General features: G+C 38.7%; 2 protein-coding genes across 6 annotated transcripts; one reads left to right on the forward strand and one right to left on the reverse strand.

The window, feature by feature from the left end:
* Window positions 1-844: 844 nt before the first annotated feature.
* Window positions 845-16,148, reverse strand: ccdc57 (coiled-coil domain containing 57). 4 transcript variants are annotated; one of them, XM_056771836.1, is made up of 20 exons: window positions 14,364-16,148; window positions 12,088-12,546; window positions 11,862-11,970; window positions 11,119-11,220; window positions 10,487-10,644; window positions 10,337-10,411; window positions 8,881-9,081; window positions 8,306-8,464; window positions 8,016-8,178; window positions 6,787-6,909; window positions 5,715-5,913; window positions 5,396-5,587; window positions 5,081-5,181; window positions 4,804-5,004; window positions 4,613-4,669; window positions 3,945-4,164; window positions 3,317-3,465; window positions 2,946-3,074; window positions 2,659-2,845; window positions 845-1,142 (listed from the first exon to the last, which is right to left on the reverse strand). In XM_056771836.1, the coding sequence occupies exons 2-20, from the start codon at window positions 12,483-12,485 to the stop codon at window positions 955-957; spliced, it is 3,111 nt and encodes a 1,036-aa protein (XP_056627814.1). In that variant the 5' UTR covers window positions 12,486-12,546; window positions 14,364-16,148; the 3' UTR covers window positions 845-954. The 4 variants fall into 4 exon arrangements, with proteins under 4 accessions (XP_056627814.1, XP_056627813.1, XP_056627812.1 ...); XM_056771835.1 differs by lacking the exon at window positions 14,364-16,148 and adding an exon at window positions 13,538-13,728; XM_056771834.1 differs by lacking the exon at window positions 14,364-16,148 and adding an exon at window positions 12,918-13,140 and having other exon boundaries at window positions 846-1,142.
* On the forward strand, window positions 13,272-19,514 carry slc16a3b (solute carrier family 16 member 3b). Of its 2 annotated transcripts, none has more exons than XM_056771839.1 (5): window positions 13,272-13,452; window positions 16,156-16,409; window positions 16,564-16,707; window positions 16,852-17,625; window positions 18,063-19,514. In XM_056771839.1, exons 2-5 carry the CDS (start codon window positions 16,187-16,189, stop codon window positions 18,440-18,442), a joined length of 1,521 nt encoding a protein of 506 aa, XP_056627817.1. In that variant the 5' UTR covers window positions 13,272-13,452; window positions 16,156-16,186; the 3' UTR covers window positions 18,443-19,514. The 2 variants fall into 2 exon arrangements, with proteins under 2 accessions (XP_056627817.1, XP_056627816.1); XM_056771838.1 differs by lacking the exon at window positions 13,272-13,452 and adding an exon at window positions 13,878-14,017.
* Window positions 19,515-19,926: the final 412 nt, after the last annotated feature.

Consider the following 19,926-nt stretch of genomic DNA (forward strand, 5'->3'; position numbering starts at 1 on the left):
TTAAAGATTATATTAGATTTTGATAAAAGAAAACAGCTAAAAATAGAGGAAAAGGGGACATACTGTTTAAACTTCTACAATATAAATATGAAATGTTTTTTTTCTGAGTGCTTATAGTCTGCATTATTATTATTATTATTATTATTATTAATCAAATATATAACATATAAATTATTTGGTATTGTTTGCTTTTATTTAAAGCAATTAAAGATTAAACATTAGCACACATTTTAAGCTTGTTCGATTTGCGGCGCTGCAAGATCTGACAAGCGGGTGACATCAAAGTACCGCGAGAGCGATTGGAAAACTTTCAAATGTTTGGTTTCGAAGAACTCTCGCGGTACTTTGGTGTCATCTGCCTGTCGGATCTTGCGTCGCCGCGTCAGGTCGAACAAGCCTTGTGTGTTTTGCTGATCGTTTGGTGACGCTGCTGATCTCTTTAGACACGTGAGACTCCGTGGCTGAATTTTTGACGGTTACCAGCGAACAAAATGCACCAATCAGTGAGCGGAGGTGTGCATACGAATCCAATCAGAATGAATGCAAGGGTGTTGCTAGGAGATAGGGTGATGTGGGGACAAAGCTGTGGGAGGAGTTTAATCCTACACCTGCTGAGACTGTGACGTAAATCAAGGAGGCGGGCCTCTGAAAGGAGCTACTGTCGTTCAAAGAAACATATATTTAAATACTTATTCGAGAACCATCTGAATACATTTTTACACAATTTTATCTACACATTATTAAATGTGTGTAAATTCTTTGGAAAAACGTAACATTATAGAGAAACTTCTAAATCTCTTGATGCTCATAACAAATGACTTGTGATTTACATTTATGTCGTTTACATCATACAATTATTTATTAAAACAAGTTACAAAAAAGCACAATGCAAAATAAAAATACACTACTAGTGTACTCCTTCAAAAAAGGTGGCTCAGAGGGATCATGTCTTTTTTAGTCTTTAATGTTGTAATTTCGTATCTTTCCCAAATTTCCAGCAGGCCGTGTCTTTTGTACAGGTACAAATGTTCGACTTTGTTTCTTCTTTTCTTGGAGTGATGCTTTTGTGCCTTCTACGCTGACCAGTGGAGTAGGTTGCTGACCGGCACTATCTTGTGCTCTCATGTCTGCAGCCAATTTGCCTGAGAACAACCATTGACAACATGTTAAAACCCATTAATGGTGAATAAAAGTGCTGGCTTGGTTTCTGCTAGAAATAAGCAATGAACGATGAGTTGCCTTTCTGCCTATAATATGAGAATTTAAGAATTTACAAAAGTCTGGCTCAAACACAATTTAACCTTGCGATGCTTCTGGTCTTGATGCGGTTACACAGATAGATCACAGTACATTTAGTACATCATGATAACAACCACCAGTATGAACCAGATTTAGAATGTAGCAATCTATGATTAAACAACTTCAGTGCCATTATACTTAGTCGTGACATGAGGTAAAAGAAAAGACTTTCTTACAAAGGAAAACGTTCTCATTTACAATAAGTTGTAATGAACAAAGCTTCAAAGTGAACAAAGTAAGATCCGCATCTCAAAATGATCTTTTGCGAAAAAACTGACAAAGAAAAATGAAATCTGGATAAATGTTATTTCATTGGGTCCGTGCCCTAAGTGTTGTGCTGTGAAGCAATGTTGATATTGAACTTCAGCTTGCGTGATCTTCAAGGTTGCCTGGGCTCATGGCTTATTGCGCATTGTACACTGGGCTGAATCCCAGACACACAGACAGACACATCAGTCAGCATTTCAGTGCCAAGTTCTGAAATGGTGCAAAATGTCCAGTGTGCCTAGTCACGTCTGGTCCAATTTCAGTGAAAATGCCACAGAACATAAAAGAAGATATTTTGAAAGTTGGTTACCGAACAGCGCCGGCACCCATTCACATCTATTGCATAGACACATGCTGGTAGCATCATTCTTCAAAATATCTTCTTTCATGCAGTTTGAAATGCAAAAGCGTGAGTAAATGATGACAGGATTTTCATTTTCTAATATTCAATAAACTTATAACTTTAAAAAAATATAAAACACTAGGAAAAATAAAACTTGCATTCAGTAGACAAATCAAGGAAACTAAACTGAAAAGACAATCTCAAAAAATTCAAAAGGACTGATAGGGGAACGATTTTGAAAGACAAGGGCAAGCTGTTAGCTTATTAACATTATGACCATATATTGGTCAACTTTATTTGGCCTCGATTATAATTATGCAGTTCTGTCGTGATTTCACAATCATTATCATCATTGCAAATATGATCCTTTGCCTTGACATTTCGAATGATGAAATGCAACATGGTTTAAAGGACACGCTGCACATAACCCATAAATCTACATATGTGTTGACTATTAAACAGTCATGATAGAAAGTCTAAACATATTTGAAGAAGGAACGTGAAAGCGTATTGTTTTCTGTGGTACAGAGATTTTATAAGCCCCATTTTTTTGTAAACAAATACAATAGAAAAGTGTCTTAAAAATGTACCAATAATAGTCCAATATTTATTTAAAGATCTAAATGACATAATATTTTCAAACATTTCATCTGTTTTAATCCAGTTATAGATATAATCTTACCATTTTTTTATAATTACATTCAAGTAGCTAAAGTTTCAAGTAAGTCACACATGGCTTTTCTTCTCACCTTTGTCCTCACTTTCACTTGGAGAAAAAAGAGATGAACTCAAACCTCGATCCAACATCTTCCACACTTCCTGTAGAGACTCGTCTGTACCCACAGACGAAAGCAGGGCGTGGGGTGGCCCGGAAAGTGGCACCGGGCCTCCAGAGTGGTTAAGTAGTGGGGGTGTGTTTTCTTTGCTACCCACAAACTTAAGAAAGGAGTTATGATAAAACAACTCAACATTCACTCAATTCAAAAATAAAACCTTTTTATAGTTCTACTTTTAATTGGTTCAGCTGTCATAGTACCTTGTTTCTGGCAGGTGGATCCCATGGGTTGATGGTTTTGTGTTTGTCTGAACTCTCGCTGTCCGAGAACCGAGGATGAACTACGATAGGCTTTCTCTCATTCTGATCTCTCTGAGCATATTGCAGTTCCTATGAGTAAGTATCAACAATATGATCTGTAATTTTATGCTTGTATGATCATCATCTACTGTATCTGACAAAGGACAGTTCATTGATCACTGTGACCCTTCAGTGGCCTTGATGAAAAAACTGTGTCTAAATCAGCAGATAGTGTAAATTTACATAGGCCAGTGATTACTAAATTTGTCCTCTGTATCAATACAGTGAGCATGTTTCAATCGAACAAAGTCTCGGTCTCCTGCTTGAATCACCTGAGTGGTTAACTGGTACTGTAGCTGTTCCAAGGTAGATAAGCGACCCTTTGACAGGAGCCCATGCTCAGACTGGCAGGGTTCTTTTCCCACCAGGCTTTGTTCTGGAACAGTGCTTGGTCTGATTATGATTTTTGGGTCCCGAGGAACTGGGGACAATAAATTAAAATATAAGAGCAAACTTTAGCGAGAATTATATTTAAGAATACATTAATAAGGATGCACGTTTTTTGAGATATTTTAAGAAAAAAAAAACGTTACAATGTGCTTTGGGAAATACAAGGAGCAATTACAAACTTTATTCTCTCATGAAAGATAATAACCATAAAATTATATTTTTCAATATAATTACAAATTATATTTCACTTCTCCTAAATTGAAGCAGATAAAATACAGAAAGCAGAGAGAATTTCTGAGACAAATAAACATTGGGCTCTATTGAGAAGTAAATCAAGGCCACTTTAATCCTTTGGACCAAGCAGTTGTGGTGGCGGTCTAGCATATCAATAAGAGCCAGTTTAACTGCCTTAATCCTAAATGGTGTTCCTTTAATATAAAAACCAAACATTAATTATTCACGTTGGATGAACTTCTAAACCATTAAGTACATTTTAAAACAGACACTAACCCTCTATTCCTGCCTCTATCAGCTGCGCTCGGAGCCTGTTGCCCATTTCAATGAGTTGCCGTTTGTCCTGACTGAGGCTGGAGATCAAGCGTGCAGCCTGTTTGAGCTTCGATTGAAGCAGAACGACATCACCCAGGGCACCCCCTCTGGCGGATCTTCCTAACAGCAGCTGCCGTCTCAGTAACAGATTCTCCTCCTGAAGCTCCTTCACAGTCTCACTCTTGAATATCAGACAGGTGGTGTTTTAATCTCAGAGAATCTTCGTTAGATAACCATTCAATACAGAATTTATAAGAGACAATAATGTTATAACTTGCAGCAGGGCTATAGGAACAACATATCTGTGTGTGTTTTGATGTGTAGTTCTTGATTTCATTTTAAAATGTAAAAATCTCAGATTAAATGGGCCCAAAGAGCATATTTTGATCATATTTTAAACCTGTTTGACTTTCTTCCGCCAGAACACACACAAAAAAGTTATTTTGAAGAACATTGTTAAATGGCACCCATTCATTTGCATTGGTTTTGTTTCCATACAACAGAGGCGAATGGGTGCTGGCACTGTTTGGTTAACAACTTTCTTTAAAAAAATGTCTTTGTGTTCTGTGGAAGAAAGTCACACGGGTTTGAAATGACAAGAGGGTGAGTAAATGATTACAATATTGTACCTGGTTAAGAACAATGGGCTCTCTCCTGCTTGCAAGGTCCACCTTTAATGCTGATACCTGACCACAAACATTTTGTAGTTCAATAAAAATACAATGTCTGTAGGAAATCATTATATGAGTTGCCGTGTTTTAATCAAAAAACCATAATCTTTGGATTTATTCAAGAATTTAGGATAATACTGTAAACCTGCCTGGTTTCCAAGGGCCACATTCTCCAAGTTATGGAATAAACTGCCTTTCTGGTACTCTTCAGCCTCCTTTCTCACTTCCTGTAACTCCAGCTCAGTTGCAGCCAATATTTGTTTCAGCTTGGCCTCCTTTGCAGCTGCTGCTCTCTTCTGATTGGCCAGCTCCAGATGTAACCCCTCGTTCTCAACGTTTTTTAAATGACACTGGAGAGAATTAACAATTAATAAATTATTGCAAGCTTAATATTAGATGCAGAGTACTTTAGGCTAAGTTCCTTACTTGTTGGGTGAGCTGCTCCACAGCAGACTCCAAATGGGCAAGTCTCACTTCCTGTTTCTTCAGAGCAGCTGCACTGGCCACTTTCTCTGCTCTCTGCCCACCTACAAACACACAAACACTTTTCAAAACACAATGTTCCTGATAATGTCTATCACCTTCTTTTCCTCTAGCCTTCCTTTTGGTTCTGGAAAATATCGTGATGCCTGACGAATGAAACCTGCTATTAAGGATTCAAGTAGTGTTTGCCAAGGCATAAAAAAACATGTTTAACTAAAATGAAGCAGAGATCATGTGTATGAAAGGTTTTTTAGTCACCTATGGTCTCATTGAGGGATCTGATATGGTTTTGGAGGTAAGCATTGTCAGGGGAAAGAGGAAGTGCAAAGGCTGGAGTGTTGGAAATATTGACGGTCTTGGATGCCTCCTCCAACCGCCCCTCAAGATCCCGACATCTGGCCTTGAGCTCCTTGATTTCCCTCTCCAACGCCTGAGTGTACTCTATATTACCTTAAATGCACATGTCACAGCATGTCACAAAACATGTTCCATAACCTCTGATGACTCATTCTTCAGGCACTTAGAATTTAAATAAACAGTTTCATGTACTTAGCGAGTATGTTAATGCACTATGCACATTTTTTTGTTTGACCTGCAGGGCTGTGATCTGTATCTTTGCTCCTGGCTGGGTTCTGGCTCTGATCTGGTGGCATCTGTTTGCACAGGTTCTCCATATCTTTCCTCATTTCAGCCACTACACTTCTTAGAGTACTGTTCTGCTGCTGGAGTCTCCTGATCTCCTCTGAAGGGAAACTACTGCTGTCCACTGCAGATGCCTGTTTGAAAAACATAAAAATTTCAATTATTGAAGGCAAATAACCACCACTAGGTGGAGGCAAGAGTCAGCGGAATGATGACAAACCTGCTTTTTCAATCAACGAATAATGTATTACGGGACTGAATACACACACCACAAAAAAAAGATATTACTTTACGGTCAGACCCAGGTCATGGACCCAAATTCCAGCTGGCGATTCAATTGCTGATACATGAGCCAAGTTGTGTTGTGCTGAATATATGGATACGTGGTGTTATGAGATATAACCTTTCCTAGAACATACTGTCTGGGGAGTTTGTGAACTTTCAAAGTAAATTTCTGTTAGTGACCAGGCATCCCTAGCTAGTATGGTATTTAAAGTGTCTTAAATGTGTCCTGATAAATGACCTATCAAACAGCTGACAGAGTTGCTCAGAGCAACGTGACAAAATAACTTCAGAATAGCAGTAAGAGCATTTCGCATTCTGTCTGTAGTTCTACAGATTGAATGAAAGTTCAGGTGTAAAAGTGATAGTTCACCCAAAAATAAGTTGTTTCAAACCTTGATGACTTTCTAGCTTCCACAGAACACAGAAGATATTTTGATGAAAATTGGTAAACAAATAAACACGGATCTCCATTCACTTCTATTGTATGGACAGAAATCCAATGCAATTGAACGGGGACCAGTAACCAACATTCTTCAAAATATCTTCTTTAGTGTTCTCCAGAAAGAAAGAAAACCAGACAGGTTTGAAATGACAAGATGGTGAGTAAAGGATGACAGAATTGTTATTTTTGGGTGATCACTTTAATGACTTCAGCTTTTTCATGATATTGAATATGGGTCTGAATGGTGTAACAGAGAACGCTGAGTGTGTTCGATGCTGACCTGGGCTCCAGTTGATGCTGGTTTGGTTCGTCGAAGTGCCTGGTCTCTCTCTACGGTGACACTTTTCAGCAAAGCCACCGTCTCCTGTAACTCACGTTCCTTCTCTTTAAACTCAGCAGTTACCTGTGAACAGATACACAACTTAAAATCTAAATGCATGTTAAGTGCATGTTCAGTTTTTATTGACTTAAAGGAACAGTTCATCCAGAAAACAAATGTCTGTTACATTTTATTCACTCTCAAATTGTTCCAAATCTGTATACATTGCTTTGTTCTGATCACAGAGAAAGATATTTGGAAGAATGTAGGAAAGCCAACTGTGGTGGGGCAATTTTGACTACCATTGTCCTATGTCCTACTATGGTTGTCAATGGTGGGCAGAAACTGGCTACATGCATTCTTTCAATTGTCTTCCTCTGTGTTCATCAGAACAAAGACATGTATAGGGCCTAGTGGCCTACAGATTTGGAACAACTCGAGTAAATTATGACAGAATTTTTGTTTTAGGGTAAACTGTCCCCTTAACAACCTTTTAAACTCAGGTTAATTCCTTTAAAAGTAAAAAAACAAAAAGAAAAGCACTTTTAAAACAGCCTCATTAAATGTTCAAATACAGTCATAGAAACTTTGATGCACTGTTTAGTTTTGCTTTTGAACGAAAGAGGTTTTTTTTAAACAGAATTCTACATAGTAGAGAAGCACCGATACCATATTTTAGAGAAAGCGTATAAGTACCAATATTTTTGTCAATTCTTTTGACTGATGCCTTTAACTATTCACAACAAAGTGAGACTAATAAAACTAGAATAGCTTCATAACTACAAAAAACTCCACCTTAAACACATTATGAAAAAATAAATGATTTTATGTGTTTTTCACAAAGTTTAAAAGCCAATATCCCAACAAATTGCAGTCAGTTCTGTGAAATGAGGTATCAGTCTCATTTTTATGAGTATGAGTACATGAGCTTAGTATCTGGCCTGATACAGGCCTGATTCATACTATGTTCTATTACATAAGACACTTTTTGCCAGGTTTACTTTACAGATCGCCTCAATTTATCCATAAAGTTGATTTAATTTCATTTTCACATCAAGACCATAGCCAGGACAATTTGTAATGCTGCTTTCATTTTCCTTAAAGTACATTAACGTTTTTAAAGGTAGCACTGTTTCAGTTTAGATTGAATTATTCTTGCACCCGGCTCAAATCGGACTGCATTAGCTCACCTGATCTCTGGCCTGTGTCAGGCTTTGGATGAGCTCCTCACTCTTCAGGTAATGTTCAGAACGCACCCCCTCACACCGACGTTCCCAGTCCAACTCCAACTGAACTCTCTTTTGCTCCAGTGCATGTTCCCTCTGCAGACCAATAGTCACCTGCTGCTTATACCTGACAACAATACAACTTAGGTCAAAGCTCTTAGATTAAGTTTTTAGAATAATAAGAAAGAAAATCATTTTGGTGTGTCCACACATTCGACAGGTGGCGTACAATCATTCATCTCATGACCTCTCACCTCTCCACATCCTCCTTAAACTTTTGTAGCTCTGCCTTCACTTTGGCCTCTCTCTCTCCTCCAGCAAGCAGCTCTGTATCCTTGGCAACAATTTCTTTGGAGACCTGAGTGATGTAAGTATCCCAGCCAGATCGAGTTGTTTCCAGCTGTGTTCTGAGCCTGTGGCATGTTAAAAGATTCAAATCTAGTGTGGATCTAGTAACAGTCGCAGCTGTGAAAAACAACATTTCTGGAGAGTCTTGTGTCTAAATGTCAAATTCATATTTTTTGACTATGTATATGACAAATTATAGTATAAGCACTTCTTGTTACGTTCATTGCTTGAAATTTAAAATGTTATATAATCTGAGTGCTTTGAAAGACATTCTGAGAAACACCCACACATTTAGTCTCAATGTATTTACAATCATTTAGTCATCAGCTAGAGCCGATGGTTATACATTGCCTCCCACCAAAATGTAAATTTTTCCAGGTTATGACTCAGAAACCCAAGTGATCTATTCTTTGTATATATAAAATTAACTACAGAATAGTTGTGTGAAAATGAACATCTTATTTCTGTTAAAGTGTCTTACTCCTGTATCTGCTGGTCTTTATGGTTGAGGTCATCCATGTGGCTCTTTTCTCTCCTCTCATGCTCCAGGATCAGCCTGTCCAGTTTGGCTTGCAGTTCTGAGGTCCTGCCCTTCTCTTCCAGGAGATTCCTGGCATGAGCTTCTCTCATGAGATCCAGGGCATCCTTGCTCTCCCGAGACCTCCGTTCTAGCTCTGCGTGCCTGTAGAAGGCAGCAGCGGCCCAGCGTATATCACATTTCACAACAGCACAAAAAGAAAACATCAAGGCTAACCAAAGTAATCTGAGCTACACATACTAATCCACCAAGTTCATGTCCTTAGTAGTTTTTTTATTCAACATTGTTATCCAAAAAAACACAATTAATTCTTACTACAGGTAGGGAACAGCAGGGATCTGGGGACAGAGTCATGAAACGTTTTTTAAGGCAAAATATAAGATTGTTCTTAAGATAAACTATAGGAAGTTTGTAAGGAGTTCGCAAATATTTTCTTAAGAACAAATTTTTGTAAGAATAAATGACAAAAGCTTTGTCAATGATTACACTCGCCGCCTGCTCTTAAGGTAACTGTATATATTGATCTATATTTGTATAACAAGAGCCTTACGTTCTTATAGTGGCGTGTGATGTGCTAAACTGCATTTACTATTGCATGTAAGCTAAAATGTTCACAAGTGTCACAAAATTATATTTATTATAATACTTTTGTGTGTTACTACACCATAATATTTGTGAATCTCTCTGTTTCCAGTTGCTTTGTCCCAGAATAAATGTAAAAAACACTAAAGTAAGGGAGACCTTTTATTATAATATCAATATTGAAATTCCTTAATGCCAAGTTAATGTAAAAATTAAGATTCTGGCATAATACAATATACGTGACGTGTGAAAAAAACAATCTCCCTTTTGAGATTTAATTAATTAAGATCTTAATTTTTTTTTTTTTTTTTTTATGACAGTTTTTGTTTTTCGAGAAGTCCGAATCTTCTTATTCCTAAAATCAACCTTGAGAAAATGATAAAAAAAAAAAAAATCTTCAGGAATCTTCATGATATTCACAATGTTTTTCTTAATTAGATTTTAAGAAAAAATATGTCATTTGAGAAGAACATTCTTCTCCAGAATGTTTTGTGAATCTGGCCCCTGGTAATTTTATATTATCGTAATATTTGGGTCACGGTAAAATAATATTGTGGGTTTACATTGTTGATTGCAGCAATAATATTTTAAGCACGAGTTCCTCTTCTCGCTTGCTCTTAAAAGTGGTCAAACCCCTTTTTGCAAATATATTATTTTTATGACTCTTGGTAAGAATATAGTATAGTAGATCTTTGAAATAATTATTCCAGATTTCTAGCTATTGTTTTAGATCCCATTATAATAATAACTAAACCAATGTTCAGTAGGATTTTTTTATGATGATCAGCGCAGATACTAAATAAAAAAATAAACTTACTTCCGGTTATAGGCTTCCCGGTCTTTCTTATAATTTCTCTCAATTTGTTGTAGTTTGTCATCAAGCTCTTTTATCCTAGGGAACAGTAATGTTATTATATTCAAACAGTAGTGTCCAATGTCTAACTTTAGTGCACAAATGTCTTTTAACCTGGAGTCTTTCATCGCAGTGGTGTTTTTCAGCTCCCAACCTTTGTGCTGGACCTCTTTCTGAGCCTTCTGGTAAAGTACCTCAGATGCCTGCAGAGCCCCAGTGGCCTGACTGTGAGCTTTGGCATGGACCTCCAGCTCTTTGTTCAAAAGCTTTTCCTGAATAGTTTTATAATATCATTAATCTCAGATTAATTCATGAGGGTCACTCATACCATAGATGCACCATATCACTGAAAGTATGTGGACATCGCACTTGCTGCACCATGGTGTTGCTGATGATAGGTAATGGGCTCTGGTTTAGTGTTTTACCTCATCGCAAAGCTGTTTAGAGGAGTTCAGGTCTGGCCTTAATGCAGGTCAAGTTCCTTCACACCAGAAAGAGTAAATCATTTCTTTATTAACTTTATTCCTCTTTGTACAGGAGTTTTTGTGCATTCTTGAACAGAATATGCCTTCCCAAGACGCTGCCACAAGTCATAAATAGGCAATCTAGAAGCCATTGTTGGTCGTAGCATAAGGATATGTCTTTTTATTGGAATAAAGGCACCTAGTGAAACACATTGATTAAAAGGGGTGTCTTCAAACTTTCAGCCATAGGACAAGAGAAGTTTTCCAGGATGTTTGTCTTACTTGAAGCTCGTGGGAAAGAATAACATTGTTCATCTCATCCAGCTTCAGACTGAACTCGTGTTCTCGCCTTCTTATCTCGCTGTCAAAATCTGACATCATTTCCTGTTTGGATCACAGTGAATTTATGTATCATTTCAAATCGCTGAACCTATTTAAATGAAAGACAATTAAAACATTTTTTTGGAATGTTTACGCATCCTGAACTTCAACAACACTCAAATGTCAAAGGTAAGCGACAGTGAAATGCCAAACAATACCTAACCCCAGCCTATTTTCGAACTGACCTGAATACACTACAGTATAAATAGCATTAGTTCAAAGACATTATCTGAAATCCTTCACGGCCTTATCATTTTACTTTACAGAGTGAGGTGAGGACTGCTTTAGTGAGTAGTTGGCATATATGAACGCGAGCTGGATTATTTTTAGGTGAGAGAGTTTACTTTAAATAGCATACAATGCACTGGCAATAATCCGAAGCATTTGAACTGTGGATTAATTTGCAGAACAGACACAACAGCATAATTCTTAATATTCAAAACATATTCCCAAATTGCCTTTGTTAGTTAGTTAGTTTTTAACATTCAGCATAAACTGAGCGGAAATCATGGCAACACATGAAGCTTTTGTCATCATTCGGGCTCATTACTGTTCACACCAGCTTAGACAACATTGACACCCAATGCCATTGGTTTAGAGTGGAAAGATTATAAGCGAACAACGTAAACCAGCAATAAAAACACCTGCTTCTGCAGCGCCAGCTCCCCATCAGACTCTCGAATTCGTCTCTGGAGATCCCGTCTCAAAGTTTCATTCTCCTCCCTGAGTTTCTCAATTTCGCCTTCCATCGCCCTAAAGAACAAGAACGTGTGTCATCAAAATTCCACTCACATATGAAAACACGAATCGGACTTGAATATAAAGGCATATAGATGGTGAGATCAGGGGTCTGTGGTTGAGAGGTCATACCTCTGGACCTTTTCCAGTTTCAGTCGGTGCTCGACTCCCCTCTTCTGATACTGCAATTCCAAATCACCTTTCATCTTCCTGTGTTCCTCCAGAGCATCCTGGAGTTTTGCTATCTCGATCCTCAGCTCACTGACTTCTTCGTGTCTGGCGCCGTCCTCGGTCAGAGCACGGGCTGCTAAGGCATCGTAACGCTCCAGCTCTTTGTCCCGTTCTTCCAACACACGCAGGTTGTATTGAAAGTCATCCCTCAAACGGAGGAACCGCTCTCTCTGGACCGAAAGCTCTGAAGTGGCATCATTTAGAGCGGTCTCCAGTTGTTGGACCCGCAAAGCCTGAAGTTCTTTCCATTCTCTTTCTTTACAGGCCAGCTGGGATTCCAAGTTCACAGCTTCCTGCATGGTTATGAAGCAGATGTGGAACAACAGGCTACGGGAATACCAGGCATCCTGTTAAGCAACACTGTAACCACAGGAAGTGATTAAAACGTGTTCATAAGATGGTCAGAAGTGTACTTGATTAATTAAAAACATATACACATTGAAATTATTATAAAAATGAGTTTATAAATAAATGTCCTGTATTGATAATGGCCTCTGAGAATGGTATTCTAGTTATATCCTTTGTGACCAGATAAGAATGAAAACAACTCATCTAAATTTAGTGCGGCGTAAACGTGCAGCTATGAACATAAACTCGAGGTCAAATCAAAACAGTGTTGGGTTGGTAAAATATATAGCTAACCGAAAAAGTAGAAACAAAAACAACAGGCACGTTTCAAAGTCAACAAACAGAATGAGAATCATTGAAAATACGTTAGCTGTCTTGTTTACCTTCATGTGTGTATTAGCACAAGCATGGACCGAATTATTTTAAATAAACAAACTTTCACCGGAAATGAGTAAAATACAAACTAAACAGGAAAACCGCATCAACACAGTTGTTGAAAACGTCTGAGGTTGGTCGCTTTAGACATTTTAAGGCAAGTCAGCTAGCATGCTAAAGTATAGCATAAAAGTTGCAGCTAAGCGCCGCCTTCAAGCACTGTAATTGTTTCCATGCCAACAGAAATCGTCTAGTCAAGAAAACACCCGTTTCCATGGTTTCCGCGGTTTACGCCTACTAAATGCTTTTTCGCAACAGAAGTTCCCTTTTGTACCACTAAACGTCATTTTTTTACTGTAATGACAGGATTGATGACTTCTCTTCGGAAGTTTTACCTTATATTAGCATTTTCGAAGAGGGAACTAAATAATTCATAAATGTAGGAATACTGTGTAGATAAAATACTGCGAGGACAAAAATAGCTTTTTGTCAATTTTTCGGTAGGATGAAATGAAATGTGCACATTTAGACCTCTCGTCACAGGTAAGTAACAGTTTAGCTTTTTTAGCATCTGTCCAAACGTAAAGCACAAGTTTCCCCGAGTTTAGCTTGAACAAACGCAACTTACGTAAAATGAAATGTGACACCTGACTCACGTGCCTGCGTGCTGTCACGTTTACAATTGTTTCTGTACTTCAGAGTACAAATGATGCATTCGCTCTTATTTCTAATTTGTGGTGCGTTTTAAAACATATAGAGAAAATCTTTCTTATTTGCTGTTTTTCACTTGTCCTCTATTATACAAATTACAGGACAAGCTCAAGATTTTGGTCGAACAAGAAAGGATAAAGAGAGCAGGGGGAAACGCACGTAGTGCCCTTATATACAGCCGCATCATTGGTTGCACGTCAGTGTGACTCTAGTCATTCGTCGGTGACAGAACCGGGATCAGTCAGATGAGCATCGCGAACCACCAAGATAGGCTTAACATTTCATTCGAGTGCTTCTTTTAAAGATGTGTGCCGTATAAACGTGATGAACCTGGTCCCAGCAGAGCATCAGCACAGCATCATCAGACGAAAACCTTAAAAAACCAAGCGTCGTTAAGGTACGTATGGGACAGATCCCTTTAAATATTTCGACGCGTGTTCGGGGATAATGATTGGGTGCTTTTGCGCATGTTATATAGAGTAAGGGGGGATGCTATCTATGTTGGCTTTTATGTGGATGTTGACTAAGAATTTATCCGGCTTTGGTGATGAGTGACATGTTGTGGATAATACGTACTAACAGTATTATTACAAACAACAATTTAATACTTAATGATAATCCTCGTATCATTGAATATATATGAAATATATGAGAAATTACACACTTTATAATAGTATCGCATCTAACGTGTATATAATGCAAAACAAGATGCCGATACATTGGTAGAAATAGGTGCTTTTTACCTCACGTTGTGTACCTTAAAGCGGTCCGTGGAAAAATGCTTTCTTTTTTATACAAACATGTTTTACTTGCATATTGTTGTGGTTACAACACATGTGGGTCGTGGTAACCTGTATTGTGATGGAGAAGAGAATGAAAGTCACGTCTAGCACGTACACCAGCTGAAAGCGCTGCATCACAACCACCTGATGCTAATATTTAGCTTAATGCTAATATTTAGATACGGGGTGATGGAAATCCTGTAAGCAATGAACAAATATATTTAGTCTGGTAAATGGGACCCGTGAAGCGTGTTTACCCCGCATCTTGAGCTACAGTACAAAAAGTCAGTCCAAAAACGTCTATGTATCATCATTCATAATATTTAAAAGCATCGTTATTAGCTTTCAGGGAATAATATAGCTTGGATGTCTAGGTGATGTAGTGCAAAATTCCTTCGGAGAATTCCTTCCACAATCGTAAAAAATAATCATTACAAACATTAATAAACACAAGTGACAGTGTTTCTTGTGTCCTCTCTGTAAATCAAAAAACTATGTAAGCCTTGTCGTACACGCGCACTAGATCGACAGATTGCAGTCAGCACGTGTCATAAATTAGCATGGACCAGTCAAGATCGTACTTAATGAAGTAAATAACCAACCACCTGTGACCTGTTTAACCTAAACAATTAAGTGACCTTTCTATATTGACCCTTAATAATACATTATAACCTAAACATAAGCTGTATTTATAAACATCTATATTGAAATGCCAGACCAACAAAAGTTATAGCAGGGGAGCCGATGCCGGTCATTGAAATGTGCGCCACAAATGTCAAGGTCTTAAATTAGGATGGATATTATGGCTCTGCCCATTCGATCTTTCTAGACATGTACCGTAGCCCCGCCTCTTAGCCCCCACTAGAGAAGTAGATATGGGTGGCACTCCTCATAGCTGGAGAAGAGCAGTTTTTTACAGACCTTAAGCAAGGTAGGTTGCATTTACTGGTTGGGTAACTGGTTTTCGATTGGGTGCCAACAGTTTTGTGTAGTGTTTCATTTGTGAGTAATGTTCAGAAGCTGTTTGAAGGCATTTTCATTTACATCACATATTGATCTGTATCTGTTGCTTATTTAAATTGTACTCTTTCTTGGTTCATTAATCATACTTGTATGATTTTGTGTGATTTACATAAACAATAGGTTTTCAGGCAACATTCAATGGCATTTAAACTAATGACCAGCACCTGGTCTGAAATTAGTGTTAAAATGACTGAATGAATCGGTTCCTGTCTTTTAAGAAGGTCATGTTCAAAGGTTAAATATACTTTGCCTTTTATTTAATGTTTAACTAGGAAGATTGTTATTTATGCCACTGGATGTGTGGAAATGATTAAATAAATCTCAAGTAACATCTTGCATATGTTGGGTAATCAGTGATGACGTATTTCTTTGCAGATCTTTGGGAGTGATAACATGAAATAAACGGCAGATTAGAGGTTGCATGACTTTGGATATGAACTAGTTGTAAATTGTTCTGATGCTTATGGTGTGTATTACATTTAAAGTGTTGCACCCAGAATGTAAAACTTAGTTCTTGAGAGATGATATGTGGTTTCTGGCAAGAACATGGCTCTGAGGGCATGAATCTAGTATGCAAAGGACCAGTTCTTTATGTACAGGGCCATTGAGAAAACAAGCTATGACCCACATGTTTTGCAGTCAAGCCATAATCAGTAGACGCATAATATGCTTCCACAATTCAACATGCCAAACTTTCCCAGTGTTTTTATAATAATATTTTTTTTTCTAGGAGTTTTGAGACCTGACCTGCTTAAAACATCATGGGTGGAGCGGCAGTAGACACTGGTGACAGTGGGGTCAAGGCACCTGATGGAGGTTGGGGTTGGGCTGTACTCTTCGGGTGCTTTGTCATTACCGGTTTCTCCTACGCATTTCCCAAAGCAGTCAGCGTCTTCTTCAAGGAGCTCATCCAGGAGTTTGGAGTGGGCTACAGTGACACTGCTTGGATCTCCTCCATTCTTTTGGCAATGCTTTATGGTTCCGGTAAGGATCAGTGCATCACAGTTGATGGTTCTTTTGAGATATTGTGAAGAAAGCAATGTTTGGAAGCTAGCTTAAGGCAATTATATGACCTTGTAGAGCAAGATTTGCAAGGACTGCCATCCATTATAAACTAATGGAGGTTTGCTTGCTGTAGGGCCGCTGTGTACTATCTTGGTGAACCGTTTTGGGTGTCGGCCAGTTATGTTGGTCGGTGGCCTTTTGGCCTCCTCTGGAATGATCCTTGCATCCTTTTCAACCAGCATCATACATATTTATCTCTGCACGGGAGTCATAACAGGTGAGCATTACTTTGATCTCAACCCCAAAGTTGTATAGATAATGACATGCATACTATAAAAAATGTTGGGTGGTTATTTGAACCTATCGCTGGGTCAAATGTACAGCTTCAACATCACACATGACAATGTTGATTTTACTGCAGGTTTGGGTCTCTCCCTGAACTTCCAGCCATCCCTCATCATGCTGAACAGATACTTTAGTGAGAAGCGGCCCTTGGCTAATGGTCTAGCTGCAGCGGGAAGTCCTGTGGCTCTGTGCTGTTTGTCTCCTCTTGGTCAGGTCCTTCAGTACAAGTTTGGTTGGCGTGGAGGCTTTCTCATCCTAGGAGGCCTGCTGCTGAACTGCTGTGTGTGCGGTGCCCTCATGAGGCCCTTGGTGGCTCCAAAAAAGAGCGAGGTTGCTGAACCTGAAAAAGTTGCACAATCTAAACCAAAACCCAAGCTACTTGACTTTAGCGTCTTCAAAGACCGCGGGTTTTTGATTTACACAGCGGCTGCCGCTATTATGGTGCTTGGACTTTTCGTACCTCCCGTGTTTGTGGTTAGCTACGCAAAGGAACTAGGTAATGAGGATACAAAATCTGCCTTGCTGCTCACCATTCTGGGGTTCGTCGATATGTTCGCCCGGCCCACGTGTGGAGTTATTGCTGGACTCAAGTGGGTGCGCCCCAGATGCGTCTACCTCTTTAGTTTCGCTATGATCTTCAACGGCATCACCGATCTTGTAGGCTGCTTTTCCAAAGACTATCCAGCTCTCGTGGTCTACTGCATATTTTTCGGCATCTCTTACGGTATGGTTGGAGCCCTGCAGTTTGAAGTGTTGATGGCCATAGTGGGAACGGAGAAGTTCTCAAGTGCGATCGGCTTGGTGCTGTTGGTTGAAGCCTTCGCTGTGTTGGTGGGACCTCCTGGAGCAGGTTGGTTAAAGCATTTAGTATTAAAGAACACTGGTTTAACATGCATTACATGGGAAAGAAAATGGATTTAATGTTGAATAAACGTTAATCTTTAAATGAATCAACCATCTAGTAAAAGTGTCACATTCTCAAACTTCATTGGTTAAAGATAAATAGAAGGAATGTGACTTGTCACATACCTCAAGAGCCTTTTGTTTGGGGTTACAAGGACAATCTATTTATACAAGGCCATGTGATTCCTTGAACTCCTTTTTAGTTTTTTTTATCCCAGTGCAGTGACCCATACCCCAAAGCTAGTGGATTTATCACAACGTTGACAGCTGGTGCTCACAGGTCATGGGCTGTTTCTCTGAGACATCAGTGATCTTAGATGACTGCCACAATGATTGGCCAATCCACACAGGAAGTGATCTCACATCTGTTGTTTTGCTTCACAGGTCTCCTACTGGATGCCACCAAGAACTACAAGTACGTATTCCTGCTGGCAGGGTGTGAGGTTGTTCTCTCCTCACTTGTGCTCGCCATCTGTAATTGGCTCTTTATCAAGAAAAAGCCGCAAGAGCCGGATCCTCCAGCTAAGATGGAGATGGCCGTTTCAGATGCAGAGATGGAGGTTCTCAACAAAGCTCCACAAGAGGATCCGGAAAACAAAGATGATGTGGAAGGAACTGGAAAAGCGCAACAGGAAATCGTAAAACCCAAGGATGACAAAGTCAAAGAGCCTGAAAGCTCAGGGGTGGACTCTGTAGAAATAGACGTTTCCAAAAAGTTGACTGAAGAAAACGGTGTTGTGGTAGAACCTGAATCCTCCCTCTGAAGATGCTAGTGTAGAACAATAGATATGAAAACGTGCTCGGTCAGTGAAAAAATGAGATGCTTAACTCTCAAAGATGTTTGTTGTTGTTGTGTATGCTTGTGTATCACGCTTTGTGTGTCTCTCAACTGGCTACAGAGAACTGCTTTGAGACCTGCTTTGCGTCCAAGATGTGATTGTTAAGGCCTGTTCCTGCTACGTACGCTAACAGATATCGGGATATGTTCTTGTACAGTCAGTGTAGTTTATGATGGTGCTGAACCGACAGAATATTTATTTGTTGATCCAATATATTTGGATAAATTTTAAGGAGAGATTTTACGATTTTTTAAAACTTATTCTAGTGGCACCAAATGTGATACACTCCGAGCTAGTGCAGGGAACCAGCAATGTTAAGGATTACCAGCTTGATTTGTGGCATATCCTGTTTGGTGTGGCTTGTCTGCTGTAAATTCTATTTTCTGTAATCTTATTTTTTTAACTGTCCTAAGAGAGCACAGGAGTGTAAGATTATTTATTTTTGGTGGTTTCAAAGCCATGTGTTTGGGACAATTCCAAACACTTTGGTTTGTATGAAACGCGGGGTCCTTGTTAGTCTTTTCTTAAATAAACACGCGCATATTCAGAATTTGCAAAATATGTGTATTATTTAGGATATAATTGGACATAGTTTTGTAGTGTTTTTGTTGCTATTCTAATGTTATCAGTATTTATAATAGATACAGTGTTGATGTCAGTTGGCAGCTAGACCCGTTTTATTCATCTAAACTTCATAACAACTGCATCAATCACAAGGAGAGGACCATTTTATGCATTTGTACAGGATATGTAAAATGTCTATATATTTTTTTTCCCATACTCAATGTGAATACGTTTCATTGGGTACCCATTTGGACAGCAAGAACCTTGATAAAAAAAGATGACCATAGATATTTGGGCTTATAAAAACCTTCCAGTATACCAACCTTCTTATCATCTGTATTTTGTACTTAAGACACTGATATGTTTGGTTGTGCCTTAAATCTGATTTGTTTCCCTAATTTAGTTCTAGAAATAAATCAATCATTTTCCTCTCCACGGAATCCTGTCTGTTACTTATGGCATTAACTTGCTTACAAAGCACTCATTGAAATATAACATGTGATAAATAACGTTTTTGAGAAAATGGAACTGCACAGTAAAATCAAGAATTGCATTTGAATAACTTAAAAAGGAATCATTCAATTATGAAAAACAATACAACTTTAAATCTAAATAATCACTCCATTAACTACACAACGCCATTCTCCGAGGCGGAACGCAAGCACGTCACAAATCCTATTAGCACAGGATTTCCACAGTATTTAGAGTCGAGTCCAGCTGGTGGCCATCTGTAAATGCATTGAGTCTTAACATCTTAAACCAGGGGTTCCAATCCTGCTGCTGAGGGTATAACTTGCTTCCAGTCACAGCAACACACCGGTCTGCAATATTTAAATAAACTTAGA

The sequence above is a fragment of the Triplophysa dalaica genome, chromosome 17, assembly GCF_015846415.1.
Source record: "Triplophysa dalaica isolate WHDGS20190420 chromosome 17, ASM1584641v1, whole genome shotgun sequence".
NCBI classification, from domain to species: Eukaryota; Metazoa; Chordata; class Actinopteri; order Cypriniformes; family Nemacheilidae; genus Triplophysa; species Triplophysa dalaica.

Bases quoted from the DNA above. Each gene is read 5' to 3' on its own strand.
- slc16a3b (XM_056771839.1), top strand. From the start codon at position 16,187: ATGGGTGGAGCGGCAGTAGACACTGGTGACAGTGGGGTCAAGGCACCT. The intron at 16,410-16,563 runs GTAAGGATCAGT...TGCTTGCTGTAG, and splicing joins GGCAATGCTTTATGGTTCCG to GGCCGCTGTGTACTATCTTG. The intron at 17,626-18,062 runs GTTGGTTAAAGC...TTTGCTTCACAG, and splicing joins GGTGGGACCTCCTGGAGCAG to GTCTCCTACTGGATGCCACC.
- ccdc57 (XM_056771836.1), bottom strand. From the start codon at position 12,485: ATGCAGGAAGCTGTGAACTTGGAATCCCAGCTGGCCTGTAAAGAAAGA. The intron at 10,645-11,118 runs GTAAGACAAACA...AAAACTATTCAG, and splicing joins TTCTTTCCCACGAGCTTCAA to GAAAAGCTTTTGAACAAAGA. The intron at 1,143-2,658 runs GTGAGAAGAAAA...GGTTGTTCTCAG, and splicing joins AAGTGAAAGTGAGGACAAAG to GCAAATTGGCTGCAGACATG.